General features: G+C 39.2%; 1 protein-coding gene across 1 annotated transcript in view; it reads left to right on the forward strand.

Moving 5' to 3' along the window:
• THSD4 (thrombospondin type 1 domain containing 4) overlaps positions 1 to 26410 on the forward strand; it is a 336017-nt gene that overhangs the window by 291347 nt on the left and 18260 nt on the right. Inside the window, exons 9-14 of the mRNA XM_087744677.1 lie at positions 5798 to 5973; positions 9765 to 9861; positions 10781 to 11023; positions 17441 to 17570; positions 20262 to 20466; positions 23015 to 23188. Of these exons, the coding sequence (XP_087600803.1) occupies positions 5798 to 5973; positions 9765 to 9861; positions 10781 to 11023; positions 17441 to 17570; positions 20262 to 20466; positions 23015 to 23188 (1025 nt within the window). The remainder of the gene's footprint in view (positions 1 to 5797; positions 5974 to 9764; positions 9862 to 10780; positions 11024 to 17440; positions 17571 to 20261; positions 20467 to 23014; positions 23189 to 26410) is intronic.

Below are 26410 nucleotides of genomic sequence, written 5' to 3' on the forward strand. Positions count from 1 at the left end.
TTTTGAAAACTGTCTTCAGGAGATATGCAATGGTATCAACTTTTTCCAAGTTCTTCTCCATCTGCTTGAGCAGCACTAGGCACTTAATCTCAGGTAGGAGAGTTTTGAGCAGAAGAGCAAATGGTTTTGCTTGAATTGTATCCACACTCTGGTTTTTTAAAGGTGGGTTGTTCTTTTTTGGTGGTAATACTGTAAATGAGATGCTGTAGTTCTAATAAGAAATTGCCTGTTTGAAAAAGTTGAGTGAAACTTTTAAAATCTGGAACACCAAAACTTACCTTAGCTGTTAAATTAGCTGTAGGTGAGGGGAAAGGAGAAAGAGGAGTGATGGATTTATGCCAGAACAACTGGGTTAGTAAATGGTAAGGAGCAGTGCATTTTTTCCTGTGTAAGATTCTTAATTTGTTGTTACATATTTAAAAGTTTTATAGAAAGTTTTGATACAGGCTGGATGATGTTTTTCACAATAATAATAATACTGGGGTCTTTTTACTTGTACCCTAGCTTTGATGTATACTAAGTTCCCGTCTTCGTATATTTTTCTCATTCTGAGTGTTACAAACTTTTTTGTAGGTTTTGGTTTTATCTTTTTTTAAGCTCACCTAAGAGTATGAAGTAGTCACTAACATTCAGGAGCTGGAGCATGTAGTGAGCTAGAATTGAGAAAGTTGGCAAGATTGAAAAACGTAACAAAAGGGAACTATAGTAATGGAATTATCTTTGAAGTAGTGGAGAAACTGATTTTTTAATTTTCTGATTGCAGTGATGTAGTTTAAATTAGGATTACAAAAGCTACTCTTATAAACCATAAAACACAACTTCTAACTGGAAATACTGACCTTGAAAGTGGATGTGAGGTCATTTTTTACAGAACTTCACTCCGTTGCACCACTGCATCGACTGCCTTTGATTTAAATTATCTTTCGCTAGTTTTTTTTCTGAGTTGTAGGGGAGGCTGTAAAGAATTGTTAAAGAGGAAGGCAGGAGCTGCAAAACATCTTTAAAAGGAGAGCTGTAAGCTGAACTGTAGAAAATTAATTAATACTCTTTAGATACTTGAAATAGAAGACCTATTGAGATTTTGTCATGGAATTGTAGCCCAAGTAGAAGTGTTGATCACAGTTTGTATCCTGAAATATTCCATCTCTCTAGTGCAAAACATTACTGAAGGCCACTGTAAACAAAGTTTTAGTTAAGAAGCTGATCCCAGGATGGAAGATAGATGAAATCAGCTACAGACTGTATGAGGAATTCCTCATGAGGAATTAACGGTAAAGCTTTTCATAATCTCTCATGCTTTGGCTAAAAATATTAGCACCATAAAAATTCTTCACGGGGCAGAGTTGAGGTGATAGCTGCGGAGTGATCAAAACATGAGAGAGGCACATTTTCCCTTTTTATGGGGAGGCCTCTTTCAGACCTGTCAGATGATGGATTTGAAATGAAAGTTTAATGGAGTCTCAGTTTCTCAGACAGCCATCTTTCTACAGCTTCATTATTAACAACAATTTAATCTTAGCCAGCTCTCTTTCTTTCTTCTGAGCTCTTGATAATTCATTTATTTTATTTGCTAGAGCTCTTGATAATTCATTTATTTTATTTGTTTAGCAGCAATATAAGAAAAAATACTCAAATCATAAAGTTAAGGAAGTGTGCCATATTAAAAAACAATGTAAAACCAGTCTCCAATAAATTTTGCAGAAGCGTTTACTCCACAGTTGTTTGAATTAAAATGTAACAAGTGTAAATAGCATGTAAATAGTGTGAATGGATTTCATATTCAACCTGTGTGCAATAGTATGTGAGCTGTAATTTTTCCTCCCAGCACTATATGACTAATAATGATGCCATTTTCATGGCTGATGTATAAAATATTTTTCAACTAATGTTTACAGTATAGAGACTGTTTTGTTAATGTGTCAGAAAATGAGACCTGGGAAGCAAGTGGCTGTATGATAGCTCTTGGGAAAATAAACAGGTAGCATTAAGTAAAATAAAATTTCAAAATGTGTGAATAGGTTTTTACAGGGTCTGATCCAGAACCTTTAATGTCATTTAAATTTTTTACTTCAGTTGCAAGCCAAATGTACTAGGTTCTTGATTATGCCAGCCATTTTAGTGCTCTTCTGGGAATGATATGGACTAAGTTTGCTGTCCTTTAGAAGTCCAAAAAGGTGGGAAGTTCTCCACTGCGACTCATGCCTTCTGAGTTTATGTGGGTGCAGCTCTGTCTAGCCACTCAAGTCCACTGAGTGTTTTGCATAGGGAGAAGTAAAAGTCTGAAACTTCACCCATCAAAGCTCTTTACAGGGACAAGTGGTCCAGGGACAGTCCTATGTATTTCCTCGAGAGTAAAGACTTGTCAACAATATGGGCTGCTTTCTTATAGGTTCAGAACAGGTGGTAACCAATTGCTTTAATCCTTAACCTTCCTACATCTTACATTTTGTCCAGAACGATAAAAAACACATTTCTTTACAGTGTAGAAAGAAAGGAATGCAATAATATAAAGTCTTTTAAATTAATTTATCTACTTTTATACCCATTCTGTTCAGTTACTACCTTATTTTCCTTTTAATGAAAAACAGATTTGATCTTATTAAAATTTTTTATTGCACAAACTGGGACACTAATAATAAAGACTAAACTAATTTATATTTTAAATTTGCAAATTGCACACGTGTTCTCATGTCATTTGTTACCCCACTTTGAAAAAGTATGACTGTAGTCATACAGAAAAGTGACTGTATCAGTTTAGTGCAGGGATAATTAATAAAGCCCATACAACTGCAATTCAAATCTATTAGTAGTTAGGTAATATATTAGTATTGCATACCTTTGGTTTTGCATGTATTATAAGGCAAACTAATGCAAGCTGACTTGAAATCACAAACAGAACTGAAAATTCTAGTTGGTTGAAGACTGATAAAGTCACCCCCTTTGTCTAATGAACCATTCCTTTTTCAGTAACGAATAACAATGGTAAGGACTTACGAGAGACATCAGTACATGATGGTATCTAAGCACTATTTACAAAATTTATCAAAAACCACAATGAAGTCATCCTCTATAAACAATTTCATCAATATTAAGCAAATTGAAAATAGTTGATTAGTCAGCAGCAACCACTCCCATAAGGGAAAAAGACTTTGAATCTTGCAACTTAGCAAGGCAAGGACACTAACAGTGTCACTGTCCCTTTGCCCAGTATGTTCTGTTCTGAGTTCTTAGGTCTTAGCCTAATATACATAGGATATTATGAAGTTCAAACCTTCAATATCAGGATGTTCCTTTGCAGCTATTTACTTCCATTAATTAAAAAAAAAAAAAAAATCTCTACCAGTCCAGTCAGTCCCTTGTGTTCCCCTCAACAGCTTCTTGTTGGATTGAAGCTGATAGGCCTATAGACACACATCATGTGAAAAGTATTCTTTTTGAATTTAAAAACTTTTTTTTCATTACTTTCCTTTATTTTTTTTGTTTTGAATTGGAATAATTGATTTTTAATCCATATGTCTATATTTGTCTGCATCTTTATCTGTAACTATGGAATTTTCTCAATACAGAAGGTTTGCTTTCAACAAGGGGGTACTGAAAGAAGAGTAATGAAGTGATTGACACGGTTTCTGAAATGTGGCAATAGTATTGCACTTAGAATCATTAATTTATATAAAAGAGCAATGATATTTGCAGTGTGGTTCTCTATTGCTGTCTTTTCTTATCTTAATATAATGCGCCTTTACATTGACATTTTGTGACCATTTCTCACCACACAGTCACACTGATGTTCTTCACTGAGAAGCCTGCAGCAAAAGCAGAAATACTGCTTCTATTAACTAACTCACTTAATTCAGATGTCTGGAATATGTAAGAACAATTTAAGTTTCTTCTTTAATGTATATTACTTTGGAATTAACAACATTAAAATTTCCCATCATTTAGGCCATGTATGTAGGCTTTTTAAGTTTTTCCCAGCAGCATAAATAGTTGTGTATAATGCTGAGAGCATATTAACTGAGCATTGCACTTGTGACAGAAGAAGAAACAGTCTCTGGAATAACTGGGTCCTCAGCCCTACATTTTTATGAGTTCAAAGCTCGTAGCTTTAATTTGCATTAAAAAGTAAATTGCCGAGCAATATAGAATGTGCTGGTTTTGGCTGGGATAGAGTTAATTTTCTTCACAGTAGCTAGTATGGGGCTGGTTTGGATTTGTGCTGGAAACAGTGTTGATAACACAGGGATGCTTTAGTTACTGCTGAGCAGTGCTTACACAGGGTCAAGCCCTTTTCTGCTTCGCACCCCACCAGTGAGTGGGCTGGGGGTGCACAAGAAGCTGGGAGGGGGCACAGCCGGAATGGCTGACCCCAACTGACCAACGGGCTATTCCACACCATATGATGTCATGCTCAGCATATAAAGCTGGGGGAAGAAGAAGGAAGGGGGGTGATGTTCGGAGTGATGGTGTTTGTCTTCCCAAATAACCGTTACGCGTGATGGAGCCCTGCTTTCCTGGAGGTGGCTGAATGCCTGCCTGGCGATGGGAAGTACTGAATTAATTCCTTGCTTTGCTTGCGTGCGTGGCTTTTGCTTTCACCTGTTAAACTGTCTTTATCTCAATCCACGAGTTTTCTCACTTTTACTCTTCTGATTCTCTCCCTCATCTCACTGTGGAGGGAGTAAGCAAGCGGCTGTGTGAGGCCTAGTTGCCAGCTGGGTTAAACCATGACACACAGCCAAGGATATTAGTAGATTTTGTTGTCTGGTTTAAAGTCTGTATTTAAAAGCAAGTTGTTCTGTAATAAAACTGAAAATCTTTTGAGTAGAGCCTTTAGAGAAAGGGTCCTATCTTTCCTGTGTACTTAAACAATGTCTTGATGTGGTTTCAGCTTCAAGATATTACTGTATTTTAAAATATATAACTGTAATATTGCGTAAAATTATGTATGTGTATGTGTCAGGAGTTTCTGACCTTAAGGTCTTAAAATTATAGTCACATAGACAGATAGAGAAGGTAGGAACAAGAAGGAACAGAGGCACCTGGAAATGAGTGACTTGCCCGTGATGACAAAGGGAATGGACGGCACAACTGGATATTGAATCCATATTATATCCTTCCCTGGCTAGAATCTGATTTGCAAAGTCACTTTTCCTTACACAGGAGATCCTGCTGACATTTTCAGAGAGCTCGTCATTCCAAACAGTGCTGCAGATCGGGGCTCTGCAGATGTTCTGGCAAAAAGTCGTGTTCTGAAAAGGAAATGGAGGGAGTAGCTAAATGGCTTCATGAAGAATAACTGGTATATTTGGCAACCCAGGATACTCATGTGTCCCTAAATTGTTTGCTGCTTCTGCATTGTATAATGTACTGATTTTCTGTATCTGCCTCTGTGTTTTGTTCTGTCTACATCACAAAACAGTCAATTCAATGGGAAGGAAGTGGAGGAAAACACTTCCTCAGCATCCACGTGTGTTCAGTGCATGCTGATGGCTGGCTGAGAGTCACATGGCAACCTGTGAGGAACTGTTGAAAAAGGTTTCCAAGCTATCTTTGATTGTTCTTTCTTTTCTTGCAACATAAACATACCAAGTGTTTGGACAAAGTTTTCTAGGCTTTTTTTTTTTTCTTTGGCACAACTACTGATATAACTGTTCTTTTCAACAGCCACACAGCTTTGTCCTGTCATCAAAGAACACCTAACTGTGTCATGCACCTTTGGGGATTTGCTTGGGCACCAGTATGTGCAGGTGATTTCCTCTGACCAAAGTCCTTGTGTTTCTGTCTCCATCCTCTACAGCGTTGCGGAGTCGATCAGGACGGTCCATCATCAATGGAAACTGGGCAATTGATCGACCTGGAAGATATGAAGGTGGTGGGACAATGTTCACTTATAAACGCCCCAATGAAATCTCCAGCACTGCGGGAGAGTCGTTTTTAGCTGACGGTCCAACAAATGAAGTCCTTGATGTCTATGTAAGTTTCTTGTATTTAGATTAATCTTCCTGATGTACAAAAGTTGTTCAATTCACTGTTAACATGCAACACTAAAATTGCATTCAGTGCCGATACTTTATTACTGTTTTGTTCCTTTAATTTTGAAACATTATTTTTGATATTTACTATTGCTTGCTGTTGCTCCCATCTTGCTCCAGATCATAGGAAATCTAAATAACGATGAAGCCTTTTTCTCTCAGATTTTACTGATCCAGTAAAACCAATTTTACTTGCTCAGTAAAATAGAGATAAAGCATACAAATGTCTGGGGTTGGTTTGGGGATTTTTGTGAACTGGATTTCCTCCAGATACTTTCCTACGCAAGCAAATTTGGCGTACTTTAATTTTACAGTGAACTGAAGGAAATACCTAAATCAGACAAGGCCTCTCACAGAGTGATACCATCTCAGTTTTCTTTAAAAGAAACAGAAGTCCAAAAAACTAGAATGTGGGATTTGCAGCAGAGCAGTTTTAATACGAAACTGTGCTAGGAGACCATAGATAATAACCTTCTGAGAAAGGAAGAGAGAAGACAAATTGTGCCTAAGAGGGGGGAATCATATTGAAAAAGCTGTTTACTTCAGATAGGACTTCTACTGCATCATATTGAAATAAAAAATATAAGTGGAATTGATTACAAGTTATTCAAAAATAAATGATGTGTTCTGAGATTATACACTTTCACATGGTAAAATCCACTCATTGAAAAAAATAGATTAACTGGTGATATGGTTGTTTCGTCCAGCTATGGCTTTTTTGCCCTTAAGTGCAATATGGGGTGGAAAAATGAGTGTGCTGGGTTGTTTCATGGAAAAATGAATAGGAACTACCCTGATTACTTAACTCGGAAAAGTTAGAAGTTGGCAAGGTTATTCCCCATCTGCTATATGGTGTCTTAAAGCAATGTAATAATTATGCAAACATTACTTCTTTTCAGGTAATTTATGATTGATTGCAATGTAAGACTGGCAAAAGCCTGGAAGATTAAATGGTTGGGCTCCTAGATTCTGCAATGCAGACTCCATGTTTTTTAAAATATACGTATCATTGTGTAGTTACAGAATGCTATGAGCTGAGGTTTGGTTTTCAGTTTCTATTGTCAGCTGATTGATGCCTAATACGTAATGACCCAGAGAGAAAAGGATCAGGAAATGGATTAAACAGATTTTTTGCCAAAGTAATACCATAAAAAAAAAAACCAAAAACCCTTAAGCTTAAATTTATCATATTTTAACATTTTAGTTTAGGCTTAGTCTCTTCTTTTTTTGCTTTTGCAATGAATATAAGAAAGCTGGCCTGATGGGCATAGCTTTATCAGTTTTGCTCTGTGGCTGCTACTATGGATTGTCACATCTAATTTGACTGTCCTCTTATCTGAGATGTTTCCTTTAGATATGAGGAATACTATAATTCATTATAAGCTGATAGTTTAGTGTCTTTTTCATTTTAGTGTGGGAAGATAAAAATGGATAGTGCTAGATGAAAGAAAATCAATCATCAGTATGCCACAGCCTCTCTTACGGGTTTGAAATTTGTAGCCGTGCAGATACAGATGTCTTTTTTTCAGACTTTGTCTTGCAGTTCCTGAATCACATAATTCTCTTTTCATCCCTACTCATGATCTTTATGCTCTGTGTAGAAAAATGAAGAGATTTGCAGATGGGAACTTAAAATGGCTTTCTGTTCCTTTTTCCTGACATCATGCTGTCTTTCTTCCACTCTAAAAATGTAGAGGAAAAATCTCTCTCAAGTTACAGCAGGTTATAATTAGCAAGATAAAAAGAGATGCAAGTTTTGTCCAAGTGTGAAGTATACATGGCTACAAAGACTTAGGTCCACTAACTCAAAGCAAAACTATTGTATAATTCCAGGTATTTTCCTGCAGGAAAGCTGTGACAATATATTCATAGGGACTTCATCAGTTAAGCTCTTTATAACATGTGCCTGTCAGTTGTTTCCAGAAATGTGATGGAAAAACCATGGGAACCACTGGAAGGCTGTTCCTGGAACCATCTTAAGAACAGGTCCTGGTTCTGGAAGGTGGGGGGTACTCTTCCGCTGAAGTCAGCTTCACAGTGCTCAGTTCTGTCAGGACCAAACACAAAGAGGGTGTATTTTTTGGATAACAAAGTGACATGGGAAGGACCAACCCTTACAAAAAATATTACAGGCAATGCATTATTAGACGGTTCAGAAAGGTGAATGATCTCTGAGGGACAGAGTTTAGAGGAACAGCTATTATGTTTGGCAAGGAAAAAGTGTTTTTGACACAAGGAAAAACAAAGGTCTGAATCCCTAGCTGGTGTTAATTGGTGCGACGAATTTAGTGGAACCTTGAAGCGTTAAGTGTGCTCTGCTGTGTCATAAAGCCATTGGCATAGCATGACTTTTTTCATTTCAGCCCATGCTTTGTCAGAACCAGAGAGCTAGTGCAAGCTCTGGTGTTTGTTTGGTTTGGTTTGGTTTTTAAAAAAAAGGTAATCTGAGGCTTCTGCCAGACCAATCCCCACAAAGAGTTCAGGACTTTTAAAGCAGTGGTGTCAGTAGAAGCAGTACTGAAGTAATCGAAGCTAAACCAGTGAAGTTAGCATCTGATGGCATCCCTGCATTTCTAGTGTATGCTTAGGCTCTCAGCAGCAGCAACAACATAATACAAGCCAGTTGCGTATGTAGCGTGCTGCTAACAGTTCTAAAAAGGTTTCATAAAGTCATATCTTGCTCAGGTCTTATGCCTAACTGCTTAAACAGGCACACAAGAAGCGACGCTGACTTTCACGCGTGCTCATGTCAGCTCACATGGGCTTGTGCAGCAGCGTTCTGAAACCACTCGGCTTCGTTTTCACATTTAAAGGAGAAAACCTTACAGTTCCCTCCTGTGTTTCATAACGAGCACTTTGATAGAGTTGGTGTGGCTAGCTGTAAAGCAGTGGGAGTCTGTCTGCTCTTACGTTACATCTTCAGTCAGTTGAAAATTAGCATGGAAGGATGCAGGAGGGTTGCACAGGCACCCTTCAGCTGCTGTAACAAGTATGTGGGCCTTTGTAATCTGTTCACTTGTGGTCTTTATCAAGCAATGCTTATGGTGAGAGCAGCATAATGTTAGTAATTTTAGCTAGTTGATTGCTGAGTCTTCATTGAGTGGTGCAGAGGTAGCTGCATGGCGATGAAAGGAACAGTTTGATTTGTGGGACGGTACACACAGAATAACACATATGTGCTGTCTGCATGTGCTCCATTCAAGTACAACTGATAAACCTTAAAAAAGGCAGTTGGCTAGATTTGTAGATTGAAGTCCGTGGTATTTATTTTTCTCTGCTTTGTTTCTTCCTTGCTTATGTTTCCTCAGGCATCTGTCAAGCTCCCTCTATCTGCGAATGTTTTGGAGACCTTAGGGCCATCTCTTCTGCTACTGAGGCCTGGTGTGAGCCTCTGATGCCCACTCTTGCGAGAGGCGAGGCCACGGCTGATGCAGTCAACAGCCACACCTTGGCCCCGAGCATGTCAGTTTTACATTTTTCAAAGAAGGTTTAGAGAAACAGTTTCTCTGCCATCACCAGCTAGCTCAGTTTGCAAACATAGTGACCTGTATTTTCTTATTTTTTCCAGAAACAAATATCTTTTTTTGCATTTTTTGGAGACAGTCATTAACCATTGTTTCTATCCTGACCAATGATAAGTAATGTTACGTAGTTGATCAGTTCAAGTACATATTTAAGTATTAGTAATATAATAAGTGGAAGAACTGAATATATGGCTGTTTTTCTTTTTAGATGATACATCAGCAGCCTAACCCAGGTATACATTATGAGTATATCATTCCAGGAGACAATGTCATTAGTCCTCAGTTGCTTGCTCACAGGAGGCCAGGTAAAATGCCACTATTTCCTATTATTAAACACAGTTTGTTACCCAACAAGCTAATGGAGAAATTCATACCATTAAATTCCGTGTAAATACTGCCATTGATATGGGATAGGCCCAGAATTTCACCCTATGTGTTGAAAGAGAAGTCTGTGCAGATTTGGTAACTTCAGTGAATTAATACTGGCAGGGATTATTTATGCTGTAGCAGGAAATCTGGTCACATATTTCTACTTTCAGTAACCATTTTGTTGTTAAAATGTTAACCATGGCTTTGCATGAGCTGGAGTGTTGTAACCATGTCTCAGAAATGAAATAGAACATGATTTTTCTCTTCAGAGTTTGAGATAATTTAAAACAACCCTTCACAGTTTCTCTTTCCTCTCCCAACTGGAGAGGATCAAACACAACACTGTTGCCTTCCCAAGCCAGAATCTGGACAGCTCGTGCTCCCGACAGAGCTGTGGATATGTGCTGTGTGTACTGGTATGAAGTTCTGAAGGACAGTAGAAAATTTGCAAGCGAGTTTGGTCCTACTTCTAATGTTTGTGACTCGCCTTGACAAATTTCTAAGTGTGTTTGCAGTCTGTAATGAGGAGCAGCTGTGCTGTGACATGGGGAGACAGAATACAGAATATGGTACAAAAAAAAAAAGATCTGGGAAATTTTGACACTGGGTGCATTAAGTCTACAGTGCGTTTGGAGATTCTTCAGTTTTTAATGTATTTGCTGGCTGAGACTTGGTTATCTTAGTTTAAAACAACACAATCTTTGCAGGACACTATTAGGAGGTCTCTGCATAGCAGATGAAAGCTGCTTTCAAGTTTTATGATGCTCCAGTTGTGATTATTAGTGGATGAAAACACAGACTGATATTTGCAAGTGAGGCTTATGATTTTACTTTTTTGTTGTTGTCCATCATCAGGGGAGCCCTTGAATGGTCAGTTAGGAATGCCAGAAAGTACAAATCATGAGGATGAGGATTTGCATAGGGAGACAGATACTCTCACTGGACAGTCAGCTGGAACTTTTCCAGTTATTCAGCCAGGAAGATTTCCTTCTCATCAGCCAGAAAACCAGGTGCCTGCTGTGCAACCACCAAGACAAAACCGAGAACACAACTGGAAACAGATTGGAAAAACTGAGTGCACTACTACATGTGGGAAAGGTAAGTGCTTCATACACCATGCACAGAAAGTAGATGACCCATGGGAGGGTTCCAGCGTGGGAGAGAAGCATGGAGGGGAGAAGCAGGGTGACTATTCAGCAGCTCTTGTGTGCACAAAGCATTGCTGGACCTGTGTTTTCTGTTATCTTACAAGTAAAAGACACATCAGTACTATAATGTGTGCTTATATTTAAATCAGTAGAAACAACAAAAATAAAAATATGAAATACAAAGTATGTAAATTAAAAGGGAATATATGGCATTTGCCTCTGAAAGGAAATATTTCACACTCTCACACCCTTGATACACAGCTGCTTTCCTCAACATTCTTTGGCATTCTTTATCCTTCCATTTGGCCTCTCCAGCTTTGTCAGATACACCCTCAGTGCTTTTTGTGTCTTTGTCAACAGTTTTCTGATCTTTAGGGGAAGGTTTCACAGGGATTCCGTCAGCCATGTCTTTGCTTCATTGGACGTTGCTGGAACAGCAATAATGTGACTTCAGAAGACTGAGGTTTTCATAGGGGAGAAGTGGGAAGGAAGAGGGACGGAAAGGGACTGGTAATTAGTGAGCTTTTGGGATGTCATGGATACACTACTTTGAGCTTGCCAGATTAATCTTTGCTGTAAGACATTCACAGTGACCACAGATTCAATAGTGCATAGCACAGGCAATTATTTGGAAGAATAAGTTTTTGTGATAGTAAAAGTGAAAGCTTTTGTACTATACATAGCCACCCATCGCCATACCTTAAAAATCACAGAGCTTTGAAATAAAGACGTACCAGTGAGGGATCTCAGCTGACTGTCACCGGTTCGTATACATTGAAAACATTTGCTTCCTAATTAGTTTGAGAGGACATTTTGTGAATTTGGTCCAAGGCCAGATGAGTATCCATGTTACAGCTACAGGTAGAGCTAAAAAAAATACAGCAATATTGATACCAGTCAAAATTGCTTCCCAGTATATTGAGAAAACTTTTTTCCTTGGAGAAATTACTGCAAAAGTGTTAGAGCTAAAACACAGCCTATAAAAGTCAGGAGACTTTTTGAAGTCAGCCTTTTTGTGGAGAAAAGGAGGGAATGTAAACCAGAATTATTTTGGTTGGCATTTAAATACACTCTGTGTCTTTAATACAAGTCATATGGGCAGAATCCTTAATTACACCTTATTATTGTTTAGCAGCAATCAGTGAGTATCACCTGCTGAGTATCTGGGTTATCATATACGTGGTGAATTTTAGTATCCGAATCAGGTAATTTATGATGCACTTGCCGGAACACATCAGGGTAAATGTATTCTTCCTTTACATCATAGAAGTCTTGGTTGTAGTTCCTATGGACCCTATGGACATTTGAACATAGTTCTTGCCATTTCTTCAGAGACCTGGTAGCTATTGGCAATGATATTAATGAAATCTGAGTCAAAATGATGATAGCAAAATTGTAGGAAAACAGAATTCAAAGGATATCCTTCAGCCTCCTACACAGCTTAAATTTACTCCCTGAAATTTAGCAAGAGAACTGTCAAAAATGAGTATCTCTTTTTCCCGTTGCTTGGAGAATACGTGCGTGTTCTGATCAAGTTAAATTCGAAAGAAACTGGACCTTGAGAGCAAGATCCTGGCACTGTTGAGACTGTATGAACATTCCTTCTGATCTTGGTGTGAGAAGCCTTTGTGAATCTCTGATGCCCCTAAGGCATTTCAAGTCAAACTAGGTTATATAGGCTGATAAGAAATGGAGTGAAAAAATCAGAAAGAAATCTTGTACTATTTAAGGCTTTGTTTTCATTTTGTATGATTCAATATAGGACACTCTCTTCTTTTTTCTTTTTTCCATGTTTTCCTTTATTCTGCTACTTCATTTCTTGATGCAGAAATGTAGATGATACATGGTTTTTAATTTTCTTTTTTTTTTTTTTTTCCAAAATAAACCTGTCAAAGCTAAATAACATTGGAAATTTTAAGTTGGAACAAGAAAGAAAGAAAAATTATTTTTGTGCTACGTAAGGAAAAAGGGAGGATAAATTAACAGTTTTGATGAAAAGCTGTGAGATTTCAAAGCACTTTTCAGTAAAACTTTTGGCTTGGAAAAAAAAAGGCTATTATCATTTTTTTTAAAAAGTGAAAATGCTTCCTATGAGAACTACCGCCGACTCTTGTCCCAGATTTCCATTTAAGTTGACGGAGCAAATAGATCTGCTAGAATTTGGACAGTGTGGGAACTGCTACCGCATCCTGTCAGGGAAGTGAAGTAGCACATCATCCCTCTCTGTTGTCCAGAGAGAAGAGGGCTGGTGCACTGCAAATTCCTCCAGTCCTGGAGCCACAGGAACTTCGTCCAAATTTTGTCTGAAAGATCTTACAGGAGGAGTACCTCTCTTCATCTTCTCTGACCACAGCCTGTGCCTTAAAACTGTTATCTACATCTTGGAAAGTACTTGGGATGTGTAATTTGTTATCAGTCATGGCAGCATGTTTGTTACTTTTTTAAAGAAGAATTAGAAAGGAGGTTAAAGAGAGCAGACTGCTCTTTTTTTCCTTAGATTTCAGAAAATAGAATAGCTTTTTTGGAAGTATTAGTGTAAGCTAGCTGGTGAGATACAAAGCCTTACTGTTGATAGAATTAAATTCTTGAACAAATATAACTTTAGTGGGAATTGTAATTTTAGATGTTCTATTCTGAAATTGAAGTGTGCCAGCCAACAGTTACCATCAACTACAGCCACCCTCATTTTATTTAAAGCCATAAAGTCATAATTTAGAGTGACTACAGATCTCTGGTGCAATACTGTTTTGAATACATGGCTCAATGTATTAACCTCCTTTCTTTCTATTTCTTGATCACAAGTAAGTTACCTGTCGGTTGCATGACAAAGGAAATTGATTTCAGTAAACCCAGGATGAGATGTTTGAATTGTTAATTTCAGAATATTTAAAAAATTATTTAGCAGTTACCATTAAATCGACAGAGGTTTTGAGCTCCAGGAGGTAAAAAATGTGGAGCTAATTAACCACAGATCTTAGACAAAGACTGCAAGTCCAAGTAGATAATTAGAAATGGAAAACTGGAGAAAACTCACCTTCAGTCCAGTGGCCTAAGACTTGTAGTGTCAACCATCTTATGAATCAGTGTCACTGACAGTGCAGTCTTTAGTAAACCCACATTTGAGGTACGTAAGCTTTAACTGTTACAACCTAGGCCTTTTCTACACTCTTTTTTAGACAGAAATACCAGCAAAGATGCAGCTGAGTTTTCTGTGCAAATTGCCTGGGTCTTCTAGGCAAGATGGGACTTCTTTTTGCCTTTCACTCAGAGGCATGGCAGTTTGGTTTTTTGTAGGCATATATTTTGATCTAAGGAAAAGAGAGGTCTATTTTCTGGAAAGGTGAAGCTGTTGTACTGATAACTTGTGCCCTGCTTCCTCCTATCTTGCCAGTAACATGGAGAAAAACCACTATTCTGTAATCTTTCTGATGCTTGGTCTAGAGACACTGTTGTATAGGGCGCATTCCTGAGATAGAGTGATGGCTTTCCTAGATAAACGTAGGTGTTTCAGACGAGCAGTGTGAGTGTGAGCAATATGAGTTCTCTTGGAAAAGTGCTTGCTTAAACCACCTGAATTTTGTTTTTTGTCTCATTCTATTTCTGGTGGCAGACACTGAGAATTAGGCATTTATGACTCTGTCTTCAGGATGTACACTATATTTCCCCAAATTCTGAAGTATATTGTTAATATCAAGGTCAGTCAGTACAGTTTTACTTGAAAAATACAGCCTTGTTCAGAATGATCACGCATCATCCATGCATCTCCAAGGCAAAATGACAAACGTGACATCTGAGAAGGAGAGCATTCCAGCAAAAACAGGAAAACGTTCCAGGAAAAATTGGTGGAAAGAAGTGTAAACTGTGTATCTGCTTGTCTGGTTGAATAACATTCCAGTTGTGCTTATTGCATTCTGTGGCAGAAAGTTAGGTCTAACCTAAGCAAAATGTTTCTCCTTCAGTTCAGAGTTAATTTACCTGGTCGTGGTTTCTTTCTCTGCGTAATTCTGAATATCTGCACTAACAAGTCTTCAATACCAATAAATAATTAGTCATTTGGAGTTACTTGTTGTAGGATAGCCTAAAACAACTAAAATCACCCAATTTTTAAGTCAGTGGGTCTAACTTCAAGTGGTTGAACTGGCAGTTGTGGGCTGTACCTTGACCACTTCTCTTTGGCTGAGCCCTGTTGCTCTTGTAACCAAAAACCACTACAGGCTGGGGGAGCAGTGGCTGGAGAGCTGCCTGGCAGAAAAGGACCTGGGGGTGTTGGTTGACAGCCGCCTGAACATGAGCCAGCAGTGTGCCCAGGTGGCCAAGAAGGCCAATGGCATCCTGGCTTGTATCAGGAACAGTGTGGCCAGCAGGACCAGGGAGGTGATGGTGCCCCTGTACTGGGCACTGGTGAGGCCGCACCTCGAGTACTGTGTTGAGTTTTGGGCCCCTCACTCCAAGAAGGACATCGAGGTGCTGGAGCGTGTCCAAAGAAGGGCAACAAAGCTGGTGAAGGGTCTTAGAGAACAAGTCTTATGAGGAATGGCTGAGGGAGCTGGGGTTGTTTAGCCTAGAGAAGAGGAGGCTGAGGGGAGACCTTATTGCTCTCTACACCTACCTGAAAGGAGGTTGTAGTGAGGTGGGGGTTGGCCTCTTCTCCCTAGTAACGAGTGATAGGACGAGAGGAAACGGCCCCAAGCTGCGCCAGGGGAGGTTTAGGTTAGATATTAGGAAAAACTTCTTCACTGAGAGGGTGGTCAGGCATTGGAAGAGGCTGCCCAGGGAAGTGGTTGAGTCTCCATCCCTGGAGGTATTTAAAAAACAGATAGATGTGATGCTTGAAGACATGGTATAGATGGACGTGGCAGTGATAGGTTGACGGTTGGACTCGATGATCTTAAGGGTCTTTTCCAACCTTGACGATTCTATGATTCTATGAAATGGCTCCTGTTACCATGGAGGTGTCCTATGCCATTGCTGTACCACAGTGAGAGGAGCGGTTGCTGCCACTTTACATGGTATAGACACGGCAGAGAGAATCAGCAGACTTTTGTACTACTTTCTAAAAAGCTAAAAGGAAATTTTTTCCAAGTCTTTCTTTTGCTGTTTATGTACTTGTAGAGTTGCCTTTCACATTCCTTGCCAGATTCAACTCCAGGTAGGCCTTTGCCTTTCCTAACCGCATGCCTGCACAATCAGACAGCATCCCTGTACTCCTCTGGGATCACCTGCCCGTGCTTACACCTCTTGTACTTCCTTTTTATGTCTAAGTTTAGTTAGGAGCTCCTTGCTTATCCATACAGGCCTCCTGTCACCTTTGCTTGATTTCCTACTTGTTGAGATAGACCTTTCTTGAGCTTGGAGGAGGTGGTCTTGGAATATGAACCAACTCTCCTGGACCCCTCTTCTCTCTAGGGCTTTATCCCATGGGATTCTTCCAAGCAGATCTCTGAAGAGGTTTGGGTCTGCTCTTCTGAAATTCAGGGTTGTGGTCCTGCTTTTTGCTCCCTCCTCTTAGAATCCTGAACTCTACCATTTCATGGTCACTGCAGACAAAGCTGCCCCTGATTTTCACATCCCTGGCTTTTTCTTCCTTGTTTTCCTGTATCAGGTCGAGCAGAGCACCTTTCCTGGTTGGCTCCTCGATCACCTGTGTCAGGAAACTTGTTAATGTAGTCCAACTTTTCACTTGCCAAATACAAGCAGGCATGTTAGCACCTTGCTCTTTGTCATCATTTTGGTAGTCAATTTGCAATAGTAATAGAAGTAGAGTTCTGTCTTTCTGCTCCAGAACGAAAATTATTTAAAGACCGAGCATTAAATATGGAGAGTAGTAATTTTTAGTGAGTCTGTAGTCTACAGTAATGTTTAACCTGTTTATCTTATTATTTAAGATAATGTTTACTTATGAATCTTTTAAAAAAAGCAGGTAAAGTGATAATGTGTTTACTCACCACGTAACTCTAAAGTAAGGAGGCTCAGTCTTTTTTCAGAAGCACAACAGAATGACTGCTAGATTTTTCCTCCTCTCAAGCCTGTGTTGTGGCTGCTTGGCTGCATTTTTTTAAATTGCCTGAATACTTAATGTTTGTACTCTCTGCACTATAAAGATCTCATGCAGACCAAGGAGCATGTTTTCTCAACCCTTCCTATAATGCCATGCTGTACTTTCTATATACTAAGGACTTGCCTTAATACTACAACATAAACAGTATAGCATTCAACTCTCACATTTGGAAATTTTGGATAAAATCTTAGTCTGTTTCCTGTGGTTAATTTATGCTTTTCCTTTCTGCATCAGTGTTGGATGCTGCTGTTATGGCTTATACTGCTGAGTCTGTTGCAATGCATCACCTAATTTTCTTCTTCATTTCAGGGTCGCAGTACCCAGTTTTCCACTGTGTCAACAGAATCACTCACGAGGAGGTATCCGAGAGTTACTGTGACAGCAGCACCAAACCCATTCCAGAAGAGGAGGCCTGCAACCTCTTCCCATGTCCAGCTTTGTAAGATATTACAATTTAAGTCAAATGAAATAAACCAATGTCATTGCAGTTTTGCCTGTGAAAGAGGCTATTCTAAGTAGGAAACTAGTTGGAACTTCTACGTACTATGCACTTATGTGATAAAGTGTAGTGGATGTTTTTTTCCTTAGTTGTTGGTGGCCTTCTTCCCCTTCACAAGGAGCAATAGCATTTAGAGAAGACAAAAGGGAAATTGGCAACGAGTGCATGTAGTAGTTTCTCAAAATTTGTGTGATTGTTCAGGCATGCACACTATACATGGTCTCTCTATGGGTACATTTTTTCAGGTGACAGATTTCGGCGTATACCTGTCTAAAGAAGAGGCTCTGTAGGTTATATCACTCCACATCGGATCAGTGTGCTGTAGTACCCACCTGTTCATTCCATGGTGTCATATTTAAAGATGAGATTAGGCCGATAGTGCTCCCAACAGCCCCCTCATAAACATCACCTCTCTTTCCTGGAATTCAGCAGCTCTTCAGCTTAAAGACTGGATTCTGAAGTGGTAGTCCTTGTTTCCAGCACACTAATACAACCAGCTCAGGTGTGATTTCCTTATGAAAAGACACTTGCCAGCAGGAAACTGTGACTTACAATGGGCTGAGCAACTTCTTCTAAATAGTAAAAAAAAAAAAAAAAAAAAAAAAGTCATAGAATCATAGAATGCTTTGGGATGGAAGGGAGCTTTAAAGGCCATCTAGTCCATCCCCCCTGCAATGGGCAGGGACATCCACAACCAGATCAGGTTGCTCAGAGCCCCACCCAGGCTGTCCTTGAACATTTCCAAGGATAGGGCATCTGCCACCTCTCTGGGCAACCCGTTCCAGTGTTTCACCACCCTCATTTTAAAAAATTTCTTCCTTATATCGAGTCTGAATCTACCCTCTTTTAGTTTAAAACCATTACCCCTTGTGTTATCGCTACTGGCCCTGCTAAAAAGTCTGTCCCCATCTTTCTTATAAGCCCCCTTTAGGGATTGAAAGGCCGCAATAAGGTCTCCCCGCAGCCTTCTCTTCTCCAGGCTGAACAACCCCAGCTCTTTCAGCCTTTCCTCATAGCAGAGGTGTTCCAGCCCTCTGATCATTTTTGTGGCCCTCCTCTGGACCCTCTCCAACAGGTCCATGTCCTTCCTGTGCTGAGGACCCCAGAGCTGGACGCAGTACTCCAGGTGGGGCCTCACCAGAGCAGAGTAGAGGGGCAGAATCACCTCCCTCGACCTGCTGGCCACACTTCTTTTGATTCAGCCCAGGATAAGGTTGGCTTTCTGGGCTGCAAGAGCACATTGCCAGCTCATGTCCAGCTTTTCATCTATCAGTACCCCCAAGTCCTTCTTGGCAGGGCTGCGCTCAATCCCTTCATCCCCCAGCCTGTACTGATACTGGGGGTTGCCCAGACCCAAGTGCAGGACCCTGCACTTGTCCTTGTTGAACCTCATGTGGTTCACACAGGCCCATTTCTCCAGCTTGTCCAGGTCCCTCTGGATGGCATCCCATCCCTCAGGCGTGTCGACTGCACCGCTCAGCTTGGTGTCATCTGCAAACTTGCTGAGGGTGCACTCGATCCCGCTGTTATCAATCCAGGTCAATTCATCCAGGGTGTATACCAAGAAGAGAAAAGGGTTAAACCCTGTTGCCATTATAGCAACTTTATTTCAGGTCAGCAGCTGTATTTTCCACCTCTCTTGTGGTTACATTTTTCAGTTCTCTTCTGAGCAGCAAGTGGCCACTCCTTATCCCATGGAAGTTTCTAATGGTGTAAGTGCTGTTACGGTGTAAACGATGCCTGACAAGCAATTTCCTAGTGTATATTAGATACTCAGGAACTCTTGAAGCCATTTACTTGGAGATGTCTTCTCTCACCAAGCATTTTTCTCACCTGTTTCTTTCTAACAACTCATAGGAATTCAGCTTAATTTGTTTACACAGGATAATATCAAGAATGTAAACAAAGATGTGTAAATATTTATTAAAAAGAGTACAGAGATTTCGCTTGCTCTCCACAAGAGTTCTGAAATAAAATGAACAGTTCAGATACTTCCCTTATTTGTGTATGTCTTCATGCTTGAAATGAAAATGGAAAGGGGAAAATGACGTGTTTATACAAAAGTGATTAAATACATACAGTGAAATCTTAGAATGAGAAGAATATATCTAGGGATTTTTTAATCTCTAAAATTAAATGTATTTATTCATTGCTTATAATTTACTATTTCAATTTTACTGATGAATGAATGCCTGGATGCATTTTGTGATTTTTGTGGTATTGTCCTTTTTTAGAGCCTTTGCTGCAGAAAAGTTTTATGCAACACATCTTAAATTTTTGGGAAGTGTCATTAGAGTAATAATATATATTATAGATAGATTCTTTAAAAAACCAAACAGCTATTAGTGGCTTAATTAATGTTTGTAAGATGTCTTGAAACCATGAATTGTGCAATCTGTATGCATGCTTATTATTATCAACCACTACAGGAAGATTGGTTACAAGTATATAACATTATCTTCATAAAGGATTAAGTTATGCATGCAAAGACTTAAGTGTTATTTTATAAGATTCTGTACCAGCATCAGACTCATGTCATTCGAGTCCTGTTAAGATTAGCATTAGAGAAGTCTTTACTGAAAAAATACGTCCTTTTTTTTTTTTTTTTTTTTCTCCCCCCCCTCCCTTTAGCTGGGATATAGGGGAGTGGTCTGAGTGCAGCAAAACCTGTGGCCTTGGTATGCAGCATCGACAGATCTTATGCCGGCAAATGTATGCCAATCGTACCTTGACAGTTCAGCAATACCGCTGTCATCACCTGGAGAAACCAGAGACAACCAGTACTTGCCAGCTGAAGATCTGCAGTGAATGGCAGATCAGGACAGAGTGGACTTCAGTAAGTATGACTAATTAACGTGGGGCATAAAACCTCAGGAAAGAATACGAATTTTCTTCCAGGTATCACTAATCAAACATGAAAATTGTTTTTGTTTAAAACAGGGAAGTGGAATGTGAAAAGCTTTGGAAATACGTGAATCTTAGATCAAGAAAGCCTTGCTCAATTATGACCATTAAAGTTTACTGTTCAGAACCAGAAAGAAGCTGAAAAAGAGCGATTGAATAGTACAAAACACACAGATATGTGTGTACAGAAGTATACAAGCTTTCTGAGCAATGCTTTTTTTTTTTTTAAGTACTATATGAAGTAGAGTTGGGAGAGTCCTGATAGGCTTGCCTGTGGTGGCAAACTTACTGCTCTTGTAGAGTTTAGTTTCAGGAGTTATTTAACTTTATGTATGTATTGAGAATAGAGTAGTAGTTGCTGTTACTGTTACTGGTTTGAGGCTATGCCAAGGCTTTCAAATAAATGTGGACGGTAGTTTTGAGCTTTTATTTCTATGTTGCTTACAAAAGGTTTGGCCAACCTAACAACCATTCTAGATACTTTCATGGCCATTGCGTGAAAGAGAAAATATCCTGGTGCTTTAGGTGTAGCGATAAACAAATCACTTTCAGTTAGCCATGAAACAAAGCAAAAAAATTTTAGTTGCTGAATTATGTGGGTGGATAGACCGTGAAAAATTCCAGCTTAAACCCTGAACCTAAACCTTCCTTTTCATTTCTGCTGAAGTGCTTCCTTGCTCCTAATTGCCCCAGCCTGTGCTGGAATGCCTATCGCAGCACGCAGTGTGTTGTGCATGGGCTAGCTGCACTAGCAGGAGCAGCACAGCTTTCCATCCACGCAGTCACAGTAGGCTAAAGAGTCATGCAGCAGACTTTGTGTGGCTTTATAGTGGGTCCTCCCCCACAGCAAAGCCTGTGTGAGCTAACTCCCTTAGTTGCTGCATTTCTGAGGCTGATGGTGGCATTGTTAACTTCCTAGTTCTGAAGTATCCGTGATACGTTGATGTATTCCTGACAAAAAAATTAGAAATACCTAGACAGATGAATGTAAAGATATGTTGGTTGGTTAATTCATTATTCATGAAGAATTAAAATCCATCTGGAATTAAAGGGCAGTAAAACTGATATTAAAGGTAAAGTTTTGATTATTTTATTGTGTTAATGATGAGAAAGGAGAGCTGGTTTTGTGTGTTGTTGCATTTTGAAAAGTATTCTGGTGTACAAAGCCTTTAGAGGTTTACTGCATATGGTGAATCAAGCTAAACAAATGCTTTAGAAATTGTAGCTGGTTGAGTATAAGCGTAATTCCAATAAAATTCTGTGATTAATTTCCTCTTGGAAGTAAAACTGAAGTTCTTGGCATGAGGAAGATCTGTCATAAAGAAAGGAGCAATTGAGTTTGCAAACTGGTTTCAGTAGAACATTTATTTGTGTTTATGCTTACTGAAGTACAGTTAGATTTTCACTTTGGAGACAGGTCTGTGATCTTAAAAGTAAGCCCATCTTAAGATCTTCATGTGCTTAACATTTTTTCTGACGTACAAATCTCAAAAACTTTGATCTAAATCTGGTTAGAAAAAATGGCATTGTGGTAATTTCAAGTTTGGAGTCAGCAGACTAGACTCCGAGAGTAACTCTGGACAAATTGCCTCCTTTGTGACATAAGGAATGGGATGTTTGTTTTTATTAGTATTTTGCTACTTAATGACCTCTCACATCTAGTCTGGGTTTTGGCCAGTGTTCTAGAGTGAACAGTTGAAGAAATAGCTGCAGTCTGAAGATGAAGTCTGTGAGGTGTCTTGCTGTAGGGAATATATTTTACATGATAAATAACTTTGACATATATATATAGTAGGCATGATTAAGCATTCGAAAGTGAGGGAAAAACAATGAGGCTGCCTTTGGAAGCTCTGCTAGGTACCCTTGTATGCAGGTCCTGCAGTTTTTAATCTTCAAATTCCCAGAGATCTTCCCCTTTAATTCTAGAATGTTTACAGGACTCATCAAAACATTTCATGCGTACACAGCAGAAAATTATGTTCCCATCTTGCTTCATGATCTGGATGCTTCACATCATCAGGCAGAGATATCAATAGCTGTCAGTGTTCCCTGAGGCTGAAGAAAAGAGAGCAGGAGAAGGCGGCCTTTACTTGTAAGAGGGATTCAGAAGTTGTGTTTCTTTGCATTTCTCTTGTTTCATATGTGCTTAGAGGTCAAGATCAAAATTATGCCGAATATGTCAGCCTGCTGTTCAAATACCAGCAGTTCATTTTGATAAGGTGCAGCATGGCCTGTTGAAGATAGGGAGTAATTTTATGTTTTCCAAATGTACCTGCATAGTATGCTGTAGAATACTACAGACTGAGAATATGATTTAAAACTACTAATGTGTTTTTATTCCTTATTCCTAGCAATGTAGAGTAGTTCTATAGCTTCTGTAGATGTCTTAGCAGCAATGACTGAGCTGTACATTCCCAGCTTCCTGATAAACCACTGCAGTTCTTGCATAGAGTCCTGATGCGACCTCCGTTTTGTTACAGTGTTCAGTGCCTTGTGGAGTGGGGCAGAGGACCCGAGATGTGAAATGTGTCAGCAACCTTGGAGACATTGTTGATGACGAGGAATGTAACATGAAGCTGCGGCCAAATGATATTGAGAACTGCGACATGGGCCCCTGTGCTAAGAGCTGGTTCCTTACAGAGTGGAGTGACAGGGTAAGGCTTCTCATTATCTTTGTGCTGACAAATCTTCTAAAACAACTTAAGTGCATCAGAATTAAAAAATATACATCTGTACAGCCATAAAAGGAGTGATCTTATTTTCCATGTTTATCCTTGATCTGTTAAATAAGCAAGAGCAAACAAAACAATAATGGTCCCAAGGGCGTCTTGAGTTTTTGTTGGATACAAGAATGCATAGAAGGGGCAAGCCTGTGGGTACATGGCCAAACATCTGGATTTAGAATTGGCTCTGTGTCTGAACTTCCCAAAATATTGAGTGTGCTGAGATTTATTATTCTGCCTTGCTTAGCCCTGAGTCTCAAGATTCATACTCTAAAAGTTTCCCTACTGTTTTTGTAAGGGATGGAGGTTTGAGGCCTGATGTCTGGGTTAAGTTCAAGCCATAAAACAATTATCCTATAGCTGTGAAAAGAGGGGAACAACTTCATAAACTCAGGCAAGGTTGATTCAGGCTTTTGGATGTACTTTTTTATTCCAATGACTCAGATTCTCTGCATGAAAGCAATAAAAACAGTGGTGATTTACCGTGTTTCATGATTGGGCTCAGAGCTGTTGTTCAGTAGTGATATTTATATGCTTTCATTAAAAGGCTCACAAACATGGGCTAAGAAAAGCCTGGTATTTTGGTCCCTCTTGTGGATGCTTGCGTGTCAATTTCATCTGTAGACAAGTTGAGCCTTCAGTCTGTAAAATCTGATTGTATCTTCCTTTTCTTTGACTGGTTGTTTCGGCAGGCAAATAATATAATTTATTGTTGAAGCTGTAAGATTACATTCGTAACTCCACGGATTCCGTATTTACATCATTTTGTGGTAGTATCTCTGAAAGCTGGGAATGTCTGGCTCATAGTTTATGCATTAGTTTCGACACTCAGAAGATTTTCCATGTTTTATATGCGGAGAAGGAGGAGGAACTTCCCAAGTAGGACAGGTACCTGATATGTCGCATAATTTTAAAAAGGCTGATCAGACTCTTGCTACAATTAAGGGCCTGCAAAATTTTCAGCCTCCGGACAACTCAGATTTTATAAAGAAAAAAAACCCCATACACTAATAAATCTTGTTGTTGTCATTTGAACTTTTTTTCCCAGTTGTTATTCACTCAGTGTACACTCTTGCGTAGCACAGACAGAAAGTTACCAGGTAAAGTACAGGTATTGGTGCAAATGGTAAAGTTTTTGCTGTAAGGGAAATGGCAGGGCCTTTTTTTTTTTTTTTTCTTAGCTTGTAGAGCTGTTCTTTGTACAGTGCTATTAAAGTGATATTTTACAAGTAAGGGAGAAAAATACATTCTACTCTCAAAGACATCTTTCTTGAAAAAGCTGGCCCAGCTACTATCAGCTAGTGCAGTTCCACCACGTAAAGCACATACATTCCAATGAAGACTCTAGCATCAATGTTTTCTTCGTTATTCTACATTGATACTTTGTCCTCTGCAGAATTAAAAGTAGTTTTTGTAGCTGAAGGTTATGACTGTAGAATGTTACTATGCTTATTTATATGTATTAAATGAGACATAAAAACGAAGCAGGTAACGTGGAAAATGTTGGAGCTTTTTCTTACCACAAACATTTTAGGGTCAGAGAGTAACGAATGGATTTAGTTAACTTCTCAGCTTATGTAAGTGTACAAATTAATTTCTTCCAAATGCTTGCTACTGTAGTTGGCATTATTCAGTATTAGTTCTGCCAGCAGTAGCTTTGGAGTTTGATTCACAAAAAGAATGGAAGGAACGGCTTATTTCAGGAAGAAATTAGATTTGGGCTAGAATGTACAGAATCTTCGAAGGTTCACGCAAACCTTGTAACTCAGAGGTTCCGAGATGTTTAGTGGCAGTGATTCCAGTGGAAGTCAGTGGAATACAGGAGTAGTCAATAGCATTGCAAAGTCAGGCCTTTGGCTATTAGCTTTCTTACTGTGCCTTTCAAGGGCTGTTTTTTAGGATCAGAAGTCTCTCTCTCTTTGCAGAGGAGTGTGTTTCTATTGAAAGACAAGAGGAGAATTCTGTCATGGAATGGAAATGGGCATTCCCAGGTGTATGGACCTTGCATGTGCAATTTCCCCAAACAATTCTTTAAAAAGTACTTTAAGCCAAGCCACACTTCAGCAATAAGCATAGATCAGTGATGGGCAGCCACAAATGGTTCAGATAAGCAGCCAAAAGTTCAAATGCTTAAAGAAAGCTTGTTCAAACCTCTTGAGTCTGCAAAACTGTGGTGGAAATCTCACAAGAACAGACCTTCTTTGTGAGATTTATTACATGCCTACTTCAAGTCCCAGCTGGAAATACCACAGAACAGTCTTTCCCATTGTATTTTGACGTTTCAGCCGTGTCTAGAAATAAGAGGTAAAAGAACTTATCATAACTTTTGAGAACATTGGAACTTTGAAATGGTTGAGTTCAAACTTGGTTACAGCCATAACAGAAGGCCTGGCCTGTACTTTTCTGAACCCATTTTGCAAACACTTAATGTGTACTGTGGCACATGCAGCAAGTAGAGATTTCCAGAGGCCTGTCAGAAATCAGTTAGGCACATATTTTCTCTTTCAGCAAGGGATGTATCAAACTTCCATGTCCAGATTTATGTGATGTGTGGGGCATTACAATGTAGCCTTGGTTAATTAGCGAAACATCAAGAAAAAGCACAGTAACATAAAAATTACAATTGTCTTTTCCGCCAACAGATGTTAAATTTCAGGATTTGATAACTGTGATATATATTTGTGCAGAATTTGACAAGGGTATTCTTTAACACAGGGAGAGAGAGAGGTGAATACTCACATCTGAGTTTTAAGAAAAGGACAGGATCTAATTTAGGATTGGTGGAAAGATTTTGGGTTTTCTTATTTTACTGAAACCTTGCAAAGTCTTAATTGATGCTAAATCATGCTAATTGCCTTCATTCTCATTAATAGTTTCTGTGGTTCTGAGCTGGAAGATTATATCATTAAATTTCCCTAAATGTAACTTCTGCAATAAAACACATGTGCACTTAAAAACCTGCCGAGTACATACAGAGTTATGTGTAGGAGTTGTGTCTGCTTCCCAGGGTGGGCTGTATGTAGCTTTACTCCGTAAATAACACTTGGCTGCCTTCTTGCCACGTGCTCCTGTCTTGTTTTCCCACAACATCGATCTATGTATTTTACGGCCTACCTGTTTCCCCCATGGCATTGGCCTTCTTGGATTCAGTTT

The sequence above is a fragment of the Nipponia nippon genome, unplaced genomic scaffold, assembly GCF_047370975.1.
Source record: "Nipponia nippon isolate SJK-2023a ecotype South Korea unplaced genomic scaffold, ASM4737097v1 scaffold_9, whole genome shotgun sequence".
NCBI classification, from domain to species: domain Eukaryota; kingdom Metazoa; phylum Chordata; class Aves; order Pelecaniformes; family Threskiornithidae; genus Nipponia; species Nipponia nippon.